At 51.0% G+C, this 17,407-nt stretch overlaps 8 protein-coding genes across 8 annotated transcripts; 4 read left to right on the top strand and 4 right to left on the bottom strand.

Annotated features, from left to right (window-relative positions):
• Positions 1-87: 87 nt before the first annotated feature.
• On the bottom strand, positions 88-765 carry N7518_006785 (uncharacterized protein; the record flags this gene model as incomplete). The annotated part of the gene is made up of 2 exons (XM_057187712.1): positions 88-584; positions 639-765. 2 exons carry the CDS (start codon positions 763-765, stop codon positions 88-90), a joined length of 624 nt encoding a protein of 207 aa, XP_057039415.1.
• An 818-nt stretch (positions 766-1,583) lies between these two features.
• N7518_006784 (uncharacterized protein) lies at positions 1,584-4,011 on the top strand (the record flags this gene model as incomplete). The annotated part of the gene is made up of 3 exons (XM_057187711.1): positions 1,584-1,844; positions 1,962-2,972; positions 3,070-4,011. The coding sequence occupies 3 exons, from the start codon at positions 1,584-1,586 to the stop codon at positions 4,009-4,011; spliced, it is 2,214 nt and encodes a 737-aa protein (XP_057039414.1).
• A 786-nt stretch (positions 4,012-4,797) lies between these two features.
• capA (adenylate cyclase-binding protein) lies at positions 4,798-6,624 on the bottom strand (the record flags this gene model as incomplete). The annotated part of the gene is made up of 4 exons (XM_057187710.1): positions 4,798-5,773; positions 5,830-6,131; positions 6,192-6,447; positions 6,578-6,624. 4 exons carry the CDS (start codon positions 6,622-6,624, stop codon positions 4,798-4,800), a joined length of 1,581 nt encoding a protein of 526 aa, XP_057039413.1.
• Positions 6,625-7,025: 401 nt separating this feature from the next.
• On the top strand, positions 7,026-8,304 carry N7518_006782 (ribokinase family protein; the record flags this gene model as incomplete). The annotated part of the gene is made up of 3 exons (XM_057187709.1): positions 7,026-7,086; positions 7,146-7,406; positions 7,466-8,304. The coding sequence occupies 3 exons, from the start codon at positions 7,026-7,028 to the stop codon at positions 8,302-8,304; spliced, it is 1,161 nt and encodes a 386-aa protein (XP_057039412.1).
• A 149-nt stretch (positions 8,305-8,453) lies between these two features.
• On the bottom strand, positions 8,454-8,893 carry N7518_006781 (uncharacterized protein; the record flags this gene model as incomplete). Its single annotated transcript, XM_057187708.1, has 3 exons — positions 8,818-8,893; positions 8,579-8,761; positions 8,454-8,511 (listed from the first exon to the last, which is right to left on the bottom strand). Exons 1-3 carry the CDS (start codon positions 8,838-8,840, stop codon positions 8,454-8,456), a joined length of 264 nt encoding a protein of 87 aa, XP_057039411.1. The 5' UTR covers positions 8,841-8,893.
• Positions 8,894-9,124: 231 nt separating this feature from the next.
• Positions 9,125-10,333, top strand: N7518_006780 (mitochondrial 54S ribosomal protein mL44; the record flags this gene model as incomplete). The annotated part of the gene is made up of 1 exon (XM_057187707.1): positions 9,125-10,333. One exon carries the CDS (start codon positions 9,125-9,127, stop codon positions 10,331-10,333), a length of 1,209 nt encoding a protein of 402 aa, XP_057039410.1.
• Positions 10,334-10,823: 490 nt separating this feature from the next.
• N7518_006779 (basic secretory family protein) lies at positions 10,824-11,786 on the bottom strand (the record flags this gene model as incomplete). The annotated part of the gene is made up of 1 exon (XM_057187706.1): positions 10,824-11,786. The coding sequence occupies one exon, from the start codon at positions 11,784-11,786 to the stop codon at positions 10,824-10,826; it is 963 nt and encodes a 320-aa protein (XP_057039409.1).
• Positions 11,787-13,141: 1,355 nt separating this feature from the next.
• On the top strand, positions 13,142-17,238 carry N7518_006778 (uncharacterized protein; the record flags this gene model as incomplete). Its single annotated transcript, XM_057187705.1, has 4 exons — positions 13,142-13,597; positions 13,651-13,769; positions 13,826-14,034; positions 14,099-17,238. 4 exons carry the CDS (start codon positions 13,142-13,144, stop codon positions 17,236-17,238), a joined length of 3,924 nt encoding a protein of 1,307 aa, XP_057039408.1.
• Between the last annotated feature and the right edge of the window lie 169 nt (positions 17,239-17,407).

The following is a 17,407-nucleotide window of genomic DNA, read 5'->3' as shown; positions in this document are numbered from 1 at the left end:
TTGAATAAAAAACTTTTATTTCATATCCGACCGGGTATCATGGAAACATAGTCCACACCATGCATGTGTAGTTCGTGCCTTTCCTCTCTAATTCTGACCAACCATCCGCTGCACGCGACTAAGCAACGCGGTGCTCTCTCTGCCTAATCTCCTCTTCCCAAACTGGTCCGGCCGCTTCGCACGTAGCAGTGCCCCACGCTCATTTTGTTTCGCCTCTCGTTCCTTTTGTCGTGTTTCCTCGGCTTTCCTCCGCTTCTCTGCAAACTCCATCTCCCTTGTGAATGCAGAGGGCTTTGGCCGGCGCTCCCTCTGTTTGCCCTCGCCTCGTGGACGCCATTCTGGTTTAGGTGCAGGTGCTCGCTCGGCCTCGGGCTCGTTCAACATGGCTATGCGATCCGGGTGAAGTTCCAGAGTTGTTGCCTCTTCGCCAGCCTCTTCCTTGTCCTTGCCAGTTTCAACTTCGTCCCCCTCGGCAGTATCGTACACGGATTTCCTAGGCGCGATGGCGAGTTCTTGGGCTTTGATCTTGGCATAGGCCTTCTTCACTTTGGCCTTGTGAATCAAGTCATTTTTGATCTTTTGGGCTTTTTTGTCGTTTGGTTAGTCTCATTCAAGACATGGCTTTCGGGCGTGCTCACTCTTGCGACGATATGTGCCATCTGGGAGGTTTGCAGGTCCAACGCTAAAGCCCTTGCGCTTCTTGATCGCGGGCTCGCCCTTTGATACTGGGGTAGCATCTCCATCGTGGGTGCGTTTCGGTGCCATGCTGATATTCAAGCAAAGCAAATTTGTTTTGTCTTGACGTGTGTTGAGAATCGAAGACTTTCGGAGAAGGAAAAAAAAAAAGTGGCGATCTCCGCACGGAACATCGGTCTCGGCCACTAGCAAGGAAGTATGACCTTTTGAACAATATACAGCACCTTTGTCTCCTCGGTTTTGGGGCTAAAAGATCGAGATTGTAGGTAATTAGCATTAGCAATACCATCTACAAGGTCTACAACATATTCGACATTATCACTGATTCTATTGAGCTAGTCTACGCATTATTTACTTTTTTCTCTCTATTTCTCCCCAACATCTCCCATAGCCCAGGCATCGGGCCTTGATTTCCTTATTGAGACCCAAAGAATACAAATATACAACATTCAATATGACTCCTGAAGGCTCCCTATCCAATCACTGCAACACAACGTCACTGGTCCATCACATGACGTTCGCAGGCCGGATCTCCGAGATCCACGGCGGGTGTCCACCCCATTCAACGACACAAAGCACACGACCTGCTCAATACTTTCTTTGCCTATCAACCCTGTGAGGTTCAAACTGGGCATTCATACTTTGAGACAGCAGCAAAAGTCATGCCCATGGCGTGACGTATTTTCCTCTATAAACTGTTATCTTCTTCTCCCACCAGTAAAAATCACCGACAGCATATACCCGAATCATCCTGGTACACCGCATCCAACTTGGAACCCCCACCACGGCACAGCTCGGCTTTGGTTTCAAAAAGTGCTACATGGGTGTCTTCCGGAAATGTCACATTTAGTATTTTATGTCTTATAGTCTGCCCTTATCATACCACCATGCCCCTATTTCGAGATCCGGATCGGAGGCGTCATTATCTATGGTCGCCCGACCATGGCAATGGTGAACAACCGACCGCAGGGTCCTCGCAGCTCCAGCTAAATGATCTCAGTCACCTTGAGGGTGAGGTAGCTGCTCCAGAAATGGCAACCAACTCTATGCATTCAACGGCGTTGAATCCGCCCAAGTCGTGGGCGAATGATCGGGAGGAGCTCATCCACCGTATCAAAGAATCTTCGCCTTGGAGACTTCAACATATGGTATGTGAATCTCTTCGTGGATGCCTAGCACTGTTCCAAATCTCTGCTCGTTGTGATTTCCGCTTTCTTTATTTTTCTTGCATAGTCCAACACATGCATAGGCTAACATGCCAACAGTCCCCGGATAAGGACAACAAAGATTTATTTATCTCTCAAACTTCACGGGAGCAGTCTCAAAGAGCAGCAAGAGAGTATGGAAGCCGCTCTCTCAACGAAGAACGTCATATCAATGCGACAGAGGAACTGGGATCGCCGGCCGATATCCAGAGACCTCGGTCAGCGTTACACTCCGGTGATTTCAGGGAAGGTGCCACAGATTCCCATGACTCACACGCTCCACGGTCCCCCTTTACTGACCGGAGCTCGGCTTCTCCATTTGCTCATTTGAGCTCCTCGCCCACTACTCCTTGGTTCGGAGCACAGGCGTTGCCCTCCGGTTTACGAAAGACAGGCACATCGAATGAACACCCTCAGTCCGATGTTATCCTGGATGCTCGCGCTGGTGCACCGGCGGTGGGCTCATTCTCGTCAAGTTATGTTCTGAAAGCTCCTACCAGTCCTCTGGTATACCAAGCGAATAACACCGACTTGGACTTTTCGTCCCGTGTTGACCATGAGGACGTTTTGGAGCATTTAGACAGAAAAAACCGCCGCCGTACTTTGCCACCAGAGACCTTCCGCAATCTCCAATTCTCCTTGCCAAGCAATCAAATTCTCAACTCTAGCGGTCCATCTCCCCCCGGACGGCAGCATGATGTCTTCACAAATCAAACATCTTTGCCTCGCCGGTCATTGACTTCATCGTATAGTCTTCAACTTGCACCGACCCCCGGGGGGCAGATCCCACCATCGCGAGTAAGACGGCCGTCTTTCGTCTCTGACATCTCGTCAAACCATCACGCGCCGATGGTGGGCTCTTACGAGGAATCGATATTACGCGGGAGAATGTCAATGAATCCTTCCAAGCCGCTGGATTTCACGGCTCAGATTGGTGTCCTGGGCAAGGGGAATTGCAAAGGTCATTTAAAATGTCCGCCACATGTTACAGTGCCATTTCCGGTTGTCTTCTACAGTTATCCGACCTCCGGGTCCGGCCGCTCAATCTCAGATGACAATCCAAGTCCCTATGTGGGACAGATTGACCTGGAAAATTCCCTACTAAAAGGAAATTCCAATCCGACTAGACGTCGCAGGCGACATCCAAGTCTGACGGAACCCCTTGAAGGCATTCCCGCCACAGGTGGAGCAAATGATACTCCTGCATGTGCTGAATCACGACGCCACCGGGAAAAGAAGAATCGCACGTCAGAATCGCCTAAATGTCCCCCGGGGGGGGTCTTACCGCATTCCGCAACAAGGTCAACTACAAATCATAATCAAAAACCCGCACAAAACCGCGGTAAAGCTTTTCCTAGTTCCATACGACCTCGGTGATATGGAACCTGGCACAAAGACCTTCATTCGGCAACGCAGCTATTCGGCAGGTCCGATTATCGATATGCCGCTCAGTGCACGGAAAAATTATGGGACCGATCGCCCTGAAGCTTCCTTGAATCCCACAGAAGACCCTCAGGACAAACCCACGTTACGATACCTCATTCATCTAAACATCTGTTGTCCCGCGCGCGGTCGCTTTTACCTACATTCGACTATTCGCGTGGTGTTTGCAAACCGCGTTCCGGACGGCAAGGAGAAACTACGGAATGAGATCCAAAATCCTGAGCCTCGATACAGCCCGTACAAGCCCTCCCGAGAGTCTTCCATCTCGAGCACTGCGAGCGCAAATACGCGCCTGGGAACTGAACAAGCTTCTCGCAGACTGAGTGTGGGCCAGGGAGCGACCCCTCGTCTGCACCCACATGTGTCAAGCGGGTTCCCCTCACAGCTAGATGCGCCAAGACCCGTGGATGTTACAGGTGGCCCTGAAAATAATGCTCCCTCGCATAGTGTGTCTCGGTACAACGAGCTCACCAGAGGCGACGAGGCTTACGGACGTCATGCTCGTATATCGAATCCAGTCGTCTCAGAATCTGGCGAGAGCCTTCTTGCCAAAAGACTCCGAGGCCTCGATGTGCACAGGTCGGAGTCCACAGTAGATGAACGACATCCACGCAAATTGGGCCTTTATGATCGACCATCTCCTACCCACAGCCACCATCCTCGCTGAACGAACCCAGCGCTATATCCTCCAAGAAATTTGACCCCGCCATTCCGTATAACAATAACACCATCTATTTCCCACGTATATCTTGACCTCGACTTGACATATCACCTCGTTTCCTGTCTATACCACCCCTCAAGGAACAGCATGGCAGTAGGCGCACTGGTTTGCAGCCGATCCCCTGTTTATACTAACTCACATCATAGTGCCGAGTATCTTTATTCATCATGATTCATGCCCGAGCGATGTGTGTATTTATTTTCTTTGCCACTTCGAAGTCCAGTTGATCTGCTTTCATTGCCTGTGCTTCATGGATATATTAGGGAGCCCGGGTGCATGCATGGGTCGTTGACTATACCCTTTTCTATTTTGATATCTTATTCTCTTTCCTTCTGCTTTTGGCCTTTACACTTAAGTTCATCTGTTAGATGGTTAAGTTGGTGATTTTTAGTATTGATTACATATATTTCGCTAGTGCACTGCGTCGCTGCTCGATTTTGATTTTCATGTCTGCCAATAGGATATATATTTAGAAGTTTTCAGATGAAAGAATATTCATTGATGGAATACAGAAGAAGTAAGATATTGTGAAATGTCAGAGTAGGCGAGTTTGAGTTCCTGCAATTTATATCTACAGCGCTAGATACAGCAACTAAATTATCCAAAATGACAAGTGTCAAGCCACCCAGGAAGAAGACCAAGTGATCTCGACCCAGCCGACATGATGTATTACGATTCCTTTGAGTCTAAGAAAAGAAAATTTCCTAGTCCTCTTCGACTAATGAGCCTAGCTTAACCAGCATGCTCCACGATCTCGCTCACCAGCACGCCGTCCTTGAGGTAGCTCTTGAACTGCTCTGGCAGAGGGCACTCCTTGGTATCTTCATCGGTGCCCTCCGGCGGCGGAAGGGTGATGTTAATAGCGGAACATTTGCTAGTAAAGATCTCAGTGTTGAGACTCTCTTGGCTAAGGTAAACGGTAGCACCATCAACCTGATCCATCAGCAAAGTGGGGACCGTGCCGTCGATCTGCACAGCGAACTTGGGGCACTTGATGATATCAAGACTGCTGACGAGAGAGTCGACGATAAGGGAGAGACCAACGCAGTTGTCGATGGCAATAGCGTTAGCCTTGTTAGAGACCTTGATGATGGTTTTGTTGCAGCGACTGATGAGGATGGACTGGTTCTGTTGCGCAGAGACCTCGATGATCTCGCCAGGGGCATCAAAGTTCTCGATGAGCCACTTGCTGCCCTCGAGTTCCCTGCGGGGCGGCTTGCGCGCGCGCATGTTTTCGGGCTTGGGTTTTTTGCTGGGTGCTGGGGACTTGCCCCGCACGGAACTGCCCTCAGGGACGATGGATCCGGCACGCAGGTTGGGGTTCTTGTGCGTCATCTCCGATTTGTCGACCTTGCGGAGGCTAGAGGTGATACCCTCGCCCTGGTTGAGTTGGTCGAAGACAGCGCCCATGTCTGCTGCTGGTGCCGCAGGGGCCGGAGCAGGAGGAATACCAGGAGGCGGAGGTGGGGGAGGAGCGCCGCCACCGGGGAAGTTGAGGGATGGGACAGGGGGAGGAGGGGGAGGGGGAGGAAGGGCACCGCCACTGACCGCACCAGGTCCGGCCTTGACCTGCCTCAAAGCTTCCATGGCATCAATGCCCGTCTCATTGTTCCATGTCAGACCCTTGGGGTAGTGTTTCTTGAGGTACTCCGCAAGAGCCTTGAAGTTTTGATAGTAGGCTTTGATGTATTCGACGTGTACCTGGTCCCTGTTAAATTGTCAACATGGTAATTCCCTCAAAACGTCATTAACAGGAGTGCTCACTTGTCCTTGTACTCCTTCAGCACCTTATTTCCGTAGTATTCAATGCCACCGATCATGTCCGTGACAAATTCCGCAGGCTTGCTTTCGAAGAACCAAGCGAGCGCAACAATACCCTCCGCAACAGCGCTTAGGTGGTTGAATAGCGGCGAGGCTCTGTTTGATTCGCGAATGTTGTTAATGCTATCGGATGCTTTGTGCAGATCCGTCATTAACTCCGGAGGCTGAGTATCGGGTTTCTTGGCTTTTGTAACAACATAAAGATAGGTACGTTCAGCTTGGAAGGCCCGAAGGACAGCTTTGGACTATAGATCCAGTCAGCAACTACTCGCGGTAGACTAAGTTCGCACAATTCCTCAACATACTTGCTCAGCAACCAGACCGCCGATCTTCTCTCCCAGGTTGACAAAGTTCTGAACATCACCCTTGATCAACGCATCGAAGTCCTCAATCTGCGGCGGGACGGGGGCGGCCACAGGGGCCGCGGGCGGAGGAGGGGACGGCTTAGGGGGTTGTGGAATAGCGGGCGTAGAAGAAGGTGAACCGGTCAAAGACTTTGGCGCGCTAGAGTCATCGTATGACATCGCCATATCCTCCAAGCGTGAGGTCGCTGCCTCGAGCCTGTAGATGAGTTCGATGTCAGTCAAGTGTGCCGGACGTAGGTGTCAAACAGCGTAGCGGGAATTGAGCTAAGAGCAAAATACCAGTGAAATGCCATTGGCCAGACACTGTTAGCACCAAGGATACATACCGCTTGATGAGGGTGGTGAAATTATGCATATGGCCGCCGGACGCCATGATAGGCAACACGTTGCTCCAACGGAGGAAGCGGAAAGGTAAAAGGGGTGATTTGAGTAGGTTGAGATTCAGGGATTGTCGAGAAGTAAGATCCCCTGCTATTTAGTAAAATATAGGCCCTCGAGTTCCAAAAATCGACACACGGGATGATAGGGAGTGGAAAGAAGACGAAGGTTGGAGCTCCTGAGGCCCGCAGATGACGGCTCTAGATGTGGTATGGTACGTTACAGCGGGATCCGCAGGGGAAATGACGTTGTGGGGGTATATTTGGTAATTGAATTACCGTTCGATCCACCCTGCGATAAGTCGAAACCCCCCATGTTCGGCTGTTCTTTGTCTTTCTTGACAATCATCTTCTTTGTTGTATTTATACATACAAAGAGAAGGCCTTAGCTGCAAATATGGTGGCCCAAGATAAGCCCGTTGAGGTCGAGTTCTGCACCTTGGGAATGTTCATAATTGGTATGGTTTACTTCGTCGCTCAAAGTGGGATGTAGACTCACAGGTGCATTGTTATTCAGATGATATTGATTTCGGCGGCTCAAGACCCAGTGTTAAGAATATCCTCGGTGGTGCAGCATCATTTGCAGTCGTGGGTGCCCGCTTGGTCTCGGGCTCGAAGTATGCACGAGCTGTGAGCTGGATCGTGGATGTTGGCTCCGATTTCCCTACGGAGACGCTTGATGTAATCAAGTCATGGAATACAGCCTGCGTTTTTAGAGAAGACCCCAGCAGGCTAACAACGAGAGCCTGGAATGGGTATCATCCTGACGAGAAACGAGGTAAGTTTGCGGTGATACATATTCCACCGAGGAAACCCACGCGGTAACTGACTGGGAAGACTTCAAATACTTGACTCCGAAACTAAGACTCGAGCCTGAAATGTTGTCCGATTCACAGGTGTGGTCCAAGACATTCCATATGGTCTGTTCTGCATCCCGTTGTATGTCTATAGTGCACGATATTCTGCAGCGGAGAGATGAATTGCGAAAGACAGGGAAAGCACCGTCTGCCGCTCATGCTTCCCAGCATCCTATCTTTGTCTGGGAGCCAATCCCTGATCTCTGCACCCCGGAAGAACAGGAAAAGTTCTTCGCCGCAAATAAAGTCGTGGATGTGGTGAGTCCTAACCACATGGAGCTCGGCATGATGTTTGGCCAGCCCGGTTGGACTCAAAAGAGCCAAGCAGGCCAGGAAATAGTCCAAAGGATTACAGAATCCGGCATTGGCCCCGATGGAAATGGCATGCTAGTTATCAGGGCAGGAAAGGATGGTAGCTACGCCTACTCAAAGTCCGGCAAGATTTGGCTCCCCGCATATCATCAACCCAGTGCTTCAGGTGCTACGCCTGTGGTCGACCCCACCGGCGCGGGCAACTCTTTCCTCGGGGCTCTATCCCAGGGCATGGTGACTGCAGGCCGAGAGCCATTCCAAGTCATTGGCTCTGTTCTATCAAACTCCGAAACTTGGAAAGCCCTTGAGTCTTGGGGTAATTACAAGCATTATCCTATGGCGCTTATTTGCGCAACTGTTGCAGCTGGCTTCGTGGTCGAGCAAATCGGCGTGCCACAGATCGATATTGATGGAAACGGAAAGGAATTGTGGAATCGGACTGAATTCACGGAACGTGTCCGCCTGTACACGCAGCGATTATCGAGGACATCTGAAGAGTCTCTCTGAGAACTATTAGTCAATCGACTAATTGCCGAACGAGGAACGCTCTTGTATTGTCGTACAGCACACAAGTGATCAAATAGTAGAAAAACATAAAAGAAAAGGTTCCTGCTGAAAATCCGCCTACAACCGCCATCCAGTATGCTGGACCTTCTTTATGAGTCGTTCTTCGCGGCTTGTTGTTTCTCGTGTTCCCGAATTTGCCTGCTCCAGCTACAAGTGAAGAAAGGTAAAGGTCAGCATGATATATACCGAGTGACATGGGGTTCGGGAAACGGACTATCGGCTGGGGAAGAAGCGGCCGGGCTCTGGCATCTTGTCGCGATGTTCCCGATCAGCGCTGATACTGAAGGCGATAGCAGCGATACCAAACACAAAGACGCCCATGATCGCAGTGTTGGCCCTCCAGTTAGCTGGCTGGGCATACCAACCACCAGCGGGGGACCAAACTTCCTTGGGGTACCTGCCAGATCGAATCCATTAGCTCCTGGTGAGGTTATGAAAAACACGAGCACATACGGGATCTTTCCACCTCCACCCATTGTGACGAATATGCAATTGAAGGGTTTGTTAGAAAATTAAGAGAGCGTAAGCCTGGTAGTTCTCGAAGGTGAAGCCGAAAGGGCCGTCTCGGTCGCAGGTCTGATGCCAAGGCGCTATGTCGATATTAGGCTTAGCGCCACATCACACGACTTGGCCATCCCGTGACTGCCGCGACAATTTCTCTTCTCTCTCGTTGATGGTATGCCAATTGATTGCGTCGCGATTATCCCTCCCGTCCATTGTATAATCTTTTTTACGCCCTCGGAATACCACAATCGCCCAAATGAAGAGACTGCAACTCCAAAGATGGAGCAGTTCAGTCCTTTCGCCGCGGGCTCGGACTGCCAACCGTCTGCATCAACACATCTACGGGCAACGGTATCAATCGACCGCTCCCCCGGTCCAAACCCGTGATGATCCGACCATACAGATTTTTGAGGAACCAGCAGTTTTGGATGAGCAATTGGCTCAAATTGTGAAGGACTCCCACACCCGCCACTCGCAGCTCCAATATCCTTCTCCCCCAGTCGAAGCAGCTCGACAATCTGCAAAACTCGCCGCTCTCCACGCTCGACTCTACCTACCCTCCAGATTACCCGTCGAGACACTTGCACGGACACTAGTCGATGCATCAGCAGATCCGAACCCGAATTTCAACAATGCCTCGCTGGCCACTCTCGGTCACGACCTCCTTTCCTACTACGCAACCGAGCACCTTATTTGCACCTACCCTCGCCTACCCTTGACCGTGATCTTTGCCGCCATGTATGCATACGCTGGGCCTAAGACTCTTGCCGCGATGGCACGAGAATGGGGTGTTGACTTGGCCGCGTTGCCCGGTGGTGAGGTCGATCCCGGTCTGTTGCAGTTCCAGAGGCTTGAGCCTGGCACCGAGCTTGCCTCAGGCCCAACCCACCCGACAGCACGGCCATATGAAGCACAGAAGAACTGGAGGAAAACGGTCACTTCTAAGATTTTCTATGATGATGAATTTGGTGACCCGCTCAAGGGGATCAAGCAATCTGCCGCCGGTGTCACCACCGAGCAAGCGAGCGCTGAGTTCGTCCGAGCTGTTATGGGCGCCATCTATCTGCATGCCGGCCGCGCCGCTGCCAAGCGATTCTTCGAGCAACACTTCCTTTCACGACACCTCAACATCTCAGAATTGTTCAACTTCCAGGCACCAGCCCGTGACTTGACCCGGTTGTGCGCTCGTGAGAGCTTCGAGCGTCCAGTTGCCAAGGTCATCAGTGAGACTGGTCGTAAGAGCAGACACCCTGTCTTTGTGGTTGGTATCTTCTCTGGTCAGGACAAGCTTGGGGAGGGCGCTGGCGCCAGTCTGATGGAGGGCCGCGAGCGTGCTGCTGTTGCCGCCCTCAAGGGTTGGTACCTTTACAGCCCACTTTCTGTGCGCGTTCCCAGTGCGATGGAGGAGCCATCGGCCGCACCGTGGAAGCCGGTCCACGTTGACCTGGGCGAGGTCATTGTTTAAGGTATTTGTTGGTGCAATGGGATGCCTTGGTTCAAGGCACGGTAACATATTATTTCATGTCCCTTTTTTTCTCATCTCGCTTTTCTTTTTCCGGTGTGCTATTCTTTCGCATGGGAAGCTGGCCGGCGGTAAAAATAGTCATCTATCCTGTCTCCTGCATGACTGGATCCTGTACATTATGGGAATTCCAATCCCTTCGATTCACCTGGTGTCTTTTTCTTCGAAATTTCCCTCATTGTTTTTTTTTTTTTACCTCTGTTTTACTCTTCCCCAGTTAGACATCCGGCAAAACTAGGCATGTCATGGCCCTCGCTTTGGCCCTGCCATCCAAATATAGGACTGCTCTCAGACATCTATTGAATGCATAAAAAAATCAATGTTAATGGAACCTCTCTTATCTTTTGATTCTGTTAGTTCTATATCTCTAGTTACTACCAAATGGATCTACCGATGCCTACATATCTATTCATCTAGACTTTACATCCACCCGTCATTCCGGGTTAAGAATCTCATCCTCCCAGTTCCCACTACTCCTCCCGACACGCACCTCTGTAGGATCATCCAGATAACGCCCATACTCTTCCCACAACTCCCCAACCCCAACCCCGAAAAGACCCTTCCAGAACCCGATACCCTGATTGTCTGCATCCTCCCCTTCACCAACATACCCAACTCTCAAAAGCCGATCATTCAACATCCCCACAGCGCCCCTCCCAACCCTAACATCCTCAAGCCACGCCAGAAAATACGCTGTATGCTGATACCCCATGTCCCACTTCGGCGGCCGCTCCGCAGCAGATAGAGGCCGTTTCCAGTGCGGCGGCTCCAGACCAGCCTTGAGCCGCACAAAGTCAGCTATGCCCTCAATTAGTCCGCCCGGCGGACGGGGGATGTCCTCGCCGCTATCCTTGAGGGAGCTAGGCGGCGCGGTGTGCTGGTAGCAATGCACAAGCTCGTGGGTCAAGACTCCGACCAGCTCGTGGAGCGGGTCTTCTTTCGCAGATGGGCCGGATGTACAGTGCTGGATGTACGGGAGCGAGACGTGGATTTCCTTGTGCGCATCGTCGAGCTCGGTGCCTGTTGTGTAGGCTACGCCACTGTAATCGCGGAGGAAGACTGTTACGGATCTTGTTGGCGGGATGCTGGGTGTGAAAGTGGGCCGGTGGGGGTTCTCGGACTTTGGGGGTGAAGTATATAGGTGTTTGATAATGTTCGCTAGGGCTCTGTCGAGTGTTGATGCGACGTCTGGGATGAAGGCGAGGAAGGCGCTTGAGGCGGGGTGGCGTAGGTCCTCCACGTGAAGACGGAGCTTCGGTTGGGGGACTGGTAAGGTGAGGTTGGTTGTTAATTTTGTCTGCTTTTCTTCTTTGCTGCTCGAGGTCTGTGGCTCTTGCTCTTGGGTGTTGCCCTTGGGGATTGCGGAGGCATGAGGTGCGGGGGCGGAGCTCATCATAATGTATTTGTTTTGATTGACAGCGATCAACTGGGCAGATATTTCGTGTCAAAGATCTTCGACTTTCTATATTTGTCTGAGGTGTATGGAAGTTTAGGTTGAGGGCGGGGGGATTCAACGTTATGATGACTAGACCCGCCCAGGTCTAGGGCCTAAGGCAGGATCTATGAGTTCATATACCTATATGCACATAGATATCTGAATTTCGTATGTATAAGCCAGCTAAACCTTTGAAGGCGCTAACGTACATATATAACCCACAGAGATAAACCTAAATACTTTAGGCTAGCACTCTCAAATACACACCTTGTCGGCGCTGGTGATTCTCAACAGGCGCCGCCATGCTCCACTTTGGCGATCTCGTGGGGTGCTAGGAGCTTTGATTCACATTGATTGGAATGAAAGAGGTGTATGGAGTAAGATTCAATCGATCGCGCGTCAGTTGAGCCTCATATTGATCTTTATCGTGTTAGACAATGCAGTGAGAAGCTTGTAGTTGTTTACTATGGCTTGAATTACCATTTTTATGCCTTTTTTTCAGAAAATAGGCAAATTGCTGATTCAAGATATTTCTACTGAGCAAATAATCGTTTTACTGGTGAGTATTTGACATAGAGATGTTGTAAACATGATGCTATTGGTTGCCCATTGCGACGAGTGATCCTAAGTTAATAAACAAACCAGTGTTGGGCTCTTAATAGACCTTCGGGCACACCTCACCATGTAATAGCGGCTGGATAGAATTAGACAGGTATAAACCTAGGCAGGTACTTCTGAGGAAATAACAACCCCCAATAAAAGCTGAAGGACTCAAGGGCCACCCCTTTAATATCATCTACATCCCTCGCGCTTATCGTCACGCGCTTATCGCCCCTTGTTTTCACTTTGTCCACTTTCCAACATCCCACCATATCGAGGTCAACTTTGCGCTCTTCCTCATATTCGTCTTCTATCTCATCGGATCCTGTATGTTATTATCCTCCCTGCTCTGTTTTGAACCCTTCATGGTCCTCTTCGCCATTCCTCCCTTCCCGACATTCCACACCCTTTTGCGACAGATCCCGATTCCCATCCTATAACCATCTGATACCCTCACTCTGTACACACGTCCACGCTATCCTTTCGCAATCGCAATTACCCTGCTTCTTATAGCTACTGCTCTCTTCTACTGGCAGAATCTGTTGCTAACTTTTGTCATCGCTAGTGACAAATCGAAATCCGAGTCTGTTCTCCTATCCGCTATTGACCTTGTCGCATTTTGATTCTCCTGGATCGTCCATTACATACACCCGCATTCTTCCGTCCATTCCCTTCGGTGCCTGCCGCGAGTTGAGATCGATATCTGGGTATTTACAATGGAGGCGAAGGCAGCAGAACTACTAGCGGCCTTCAAAAACCCCAACCTGTCCGTTGATTCAAAGATCGCCTACCTCTCTAGCGTCAAGTCCGATATCAAACAGAAAAATGTTCCAGAGGGGGCGATTCGCGCCATTTTCGAAACACTACGCCTCGCGATCGGCTCCCAACATTATTCTGTTCTCGGGGCGGGGTTCTCCACACTCGGTCACCTCCTGAAGCGCCTTGCAATCCAAGACCAGCAGCAATGGATTGTTCACCAGGCCGAGAGCTTATATCCCATTCTTCTAGAGCGTCTCAATGACCCGAAAGAACGTATAAGAGCCCAGGCTGCGTCAATATTTACCGAACTGTGGCCATTTGCGGGTGACGAAGTCGAATATCATGTTCTGGAAGGTGCCCTGGTTGGGAAAAATCATCGGGCGAAAGAAATGAGCATGCTTTGGTTGGCAAATGTAGGTTTATGCACCCTGCAAGGTCTGTCTCAGGTACTAATTCCGATCTACAGATGACGAAGAACCATGGTTTGTTATTCCGTCAATATGTTCCTTCCCTGGTTTCGTGTTTAGAGGACGCCGATAGCGCCGTTCGAGATACGGCCAAGTTGGTCGTGATTGATCTGTTCCGGTGAGTGAAGTTATCCCTCTAATAATTATTCATCGAATGCCCCTAACCGAACTCAGAAACGGCCCCGCAAGAGCGAAGTCTGACCTACAAAAACAAATGGCGACACGCGGTGTGAGGAAATCAATCGCGAATGCTATCCTCTCAGGTATTGGCTTAGGATCCGTTGAACCCGAGACTGCATCCTCTACGCGTCCAATATCTCGGGCTGAACGCTCGATTTCGGTGATGTCGTCACGTTCACATACTATGGAACAGACTGATGATGGTTAGTATTTTGATTATATTTATACCCTTGAAGATTTGCACTGGTTGTACTGACATGCCTGCAGAGATGGAGCCTGTGAAAAGCCGCCCAGCTTCTAGAGCTCATCGTGAGCGACCGGCAGCCTCCGCATCTACAGAGCCACCAATTGTTAACAGACCCCGCACGCCGGCTCCGACACCAGCACCTCAGGAACCGTTGCCAGACGATGATGGTCTAGAACCGTTTGATGTTGCCTCAGCGAGGGATGTCGATGATCTTGTGCGCGATATGTTGCCCTGGTTCGAAGGCAAAGAATCCGAGGACAATTGGTCAAAGCGCGAGAAGAATGTGATTCTTTTCCGCAGACTCACTCGAGGCAACGCGCCGCACGACTTCTCGCAGACCTATATCAGTGCAGTAAAGACACTCCTTGACGGTATCCTAAAGGTTGTCAACTCCTTACGAACCACAATGTCAAGCAACGGCAGTCTTTTGATCCAAGATATTGCCCGAACATGTGGCCCTAGAATTGACCCAATGGTTGAGATTATCATGCAAAACCTGTTGAAGCTCTGCTCGGCGTTGAAAAAGATTGCCGCTCAAAACGGAAATGCCACTGTTGAAGTCGTCATTAAAAATGTTTCATTTAGCGTTCGCCTCCTGCAGCATGTCTGTTCCGCAACCCAGGATAAAAATGTTGGAGTGCGTTTGTTCGCCACAGGGTGGCTAAAAGCTTTGATCATCCGCCAGGCTCATCATAAAAGCTCAGTTGAACATAATGGTGGCCTTGATCTTATCGAGAAGTCGATCACAAAAGGACTGGGAGATGCGAACCCCGGTGTGCGCGAAGCAACACGGGCCACATTCTGGACGTTCTACGGTGTGTGGCCGGAGCGAGCCAATACGATAGCTGACACACTCGACCCCAAGTCGCGGAACTTGCTGGAGAAAGATTCATCGAACCCCAACCCATCTTCAAGAGGTGCACCTGCATTGCCTACAAAGAGCCCCGCTAAGAGTCGCGCCGCTTTAAAAGAAGCTATTGCTGCTCGGAAGAAGGCACAGACTCCTTCTCAACCCGAGTTGGCTCAGCCAACCTTTGCCGAGGCGAAGCCACCTGCTCCTACCTTCAGGTCCACTCGGAGTGTGCCTACTGGGGCCCCTCTCTCATCTCTATCTTCCGCGCCTATGAGGCCTGCCGTGAAGCCTCGGCGGGCAGAGATTAGTCGACCTGCAACCGCAGACCCCTACGCTCGTCGCCCCGAGTCACGAGCCCAGTCTAGTAACCAATCTACCCGACAAGCGACCACTTCCCCCAGGGCTATGAGGTCCAAACCGTCAACACCTACATCAAGGGCCCCTCTGACCGCGCCTCGCACTCGGCCAAATGAATCGGCACAAGCTGCTACAACTAATGGCAGGCCGAAGAGACTCGATTTGTCCAAGTCCAAGTCGCACAGCGATCTCATGGCCGCGAGTCGTGCTCGCAGTGACTCGAATGAAAGTCTGGCTAATCAGCCATCTGCAAGAACACCCCGTAATGGAATTTACCCTAGTGCACCCGAGGACAAACATTCCCCTGCATCTATCCTATTGGAAAGTCCTCCGCTTGATGCACCACAGCCTCTTCTGTACTCAGCACCGCATGGTCCTCACGCCGACTCGGTTCCTGTTGAAGAACCAGAACCAATGACACTGGAGGAACCTGTTATTGCCGCACCTTCACCTTATATCCCGGAACCAGATCTTGCAGTGTCTCCCGTGCCCGTGTCTCCGGCTCGCCAGCATTCAGATCTGGACTTTGGTTCTGGTCCCGTATCTGCTGTCAAACCCCTGCATGAATCAATGGTGATCTACGAAGATCCTACAACGCCCATCGCGGACAAAAATGAGACTCCTGGGTACTCTGCCTCGGTGGGCAATTTTACCCCCTCAAAGTCCTCCCCCAGTCGCGCTGATCAATCCGAACATGGCGGAGCAGAAGCTCAACCTATCTCCGAGAATATCTCAGCGTCGGTGGTCGCTTCCGCTAGGAAACCCACACCTAATTTGGCTCCTACGCAGGAATCTGTTATGAACTTAGCAGTTCGAACTCCCTCTCCAACCCGCCGGGCGCCACTTCAACCAAGCCCGTCACCTACGAGGGGCCGTGTCCAGCCAGTGGCTTCTAATATCATGGATATTGAGGCCGTGCTTCCCCAAGAGCATCATGCGGGAACAAACGAGGCCGGTGGCAACAATGAGAATGCGACTCCACACCTGGCCAAGACGGTAGACTTGCCCGCTGTCCCGCGGTCTCCAGCTAAGCCGAGTGTCCTCGAAGAAGTAACGGCAAACGAGGCTACACCGCGTTCGCCAGAAGCGAGACAGAGGTCATTTGAGTCGATACCACCATCACTCTCCCAGTCGACGTTGTCCCAATCAACAATGTCCGAAGATTCCACACGACGCACTCGAAAATGGGTTGATCGTCACCGCAGCCCTAGCCCGCGTTCGAAGGACCCGGCTAATGCCCAGGAAATGATCCATAAAGGCCTGGCACGTATTGTGTCGAGAACCATGGAGCCCTCGGGATATAGGAAACTACAGGGACTTATCCAATATCACGGCGATGAGATTGTTTCCCAAAGCCAGGACTACAATACGTTGCTGGAGGCTCTATTTGTGGAACTGGAAGCGACGCCTTCCAACCGCAAGGATCATGACGTGAAAACTCAGGTTTTGGCCACTATCCGTTCCATGCTCCTACGAACTCGCGAACATTTCCACCCCTATGACACTCGTGCGATGGCAGCTATCATCCGGGCCCGCTGCCACTACGAGTCCACTTCCCACTTTGTCACTTGCCTAGAAGAAGTTGTAGACAAACTGGTGTTTTTAACTTTGCCCCAGACGGCAATTGTCGGTGTTCTGCAGGGACTAGATCTTGGAGCAGATGCAGAGAATGATGAGACATACCGGTCCACCATCATGGGCCTCAGTACTATCCAACAGTCGCTATCGCGTCCCGGTATCGATATCGACGACGAGCTTCTGGCTCGCATCGGAGCTGTGGTGATGCAACAGCTCGGGCACCCGCGCCCTGGGGTCAGAAAGAATGCCACTGAGCTCTGCACATTCTTGAACATTACATTCGGGCCCGAGCGAGTGCAAAAAGTCACTCAACCTCCTCGTGAAGGATCCCTTAATCTTTTGACATACTTCATGGCCCGGCGAACCCAGTAATTGTTCTTTTTTTTCCCATCAGCTCAGGATCCTCTTAAGAGGACCAGCGATTAGTCTGAATATCATCATACCCATATCAGGCACATCTCACATTCTTCACTCGTATCCATATCGTACTAGGAAACCCCTCAGGGGACTGTCCTAACGGGAGCGAAGCTTAGCCCTGGGC

This window comes from Penicillium psychrosexuale, assembly GCF_028828465.1.
Source record: "Penicillium psychrosexuale strain IBT 29551 chromosome Unknown utg000004l, whole genome shotgun sequence".
NCBI classification, from domain to species: Eukaryota; Fungi; Ascomycota; class Eurotiomycetes; order Eurotiales; family Aspergillaceae; genus Penicillium; species Penicillium psychrosexuale.
This window is presented reverse-complemented; position numbering and strand designations above follow the sequence as displayed.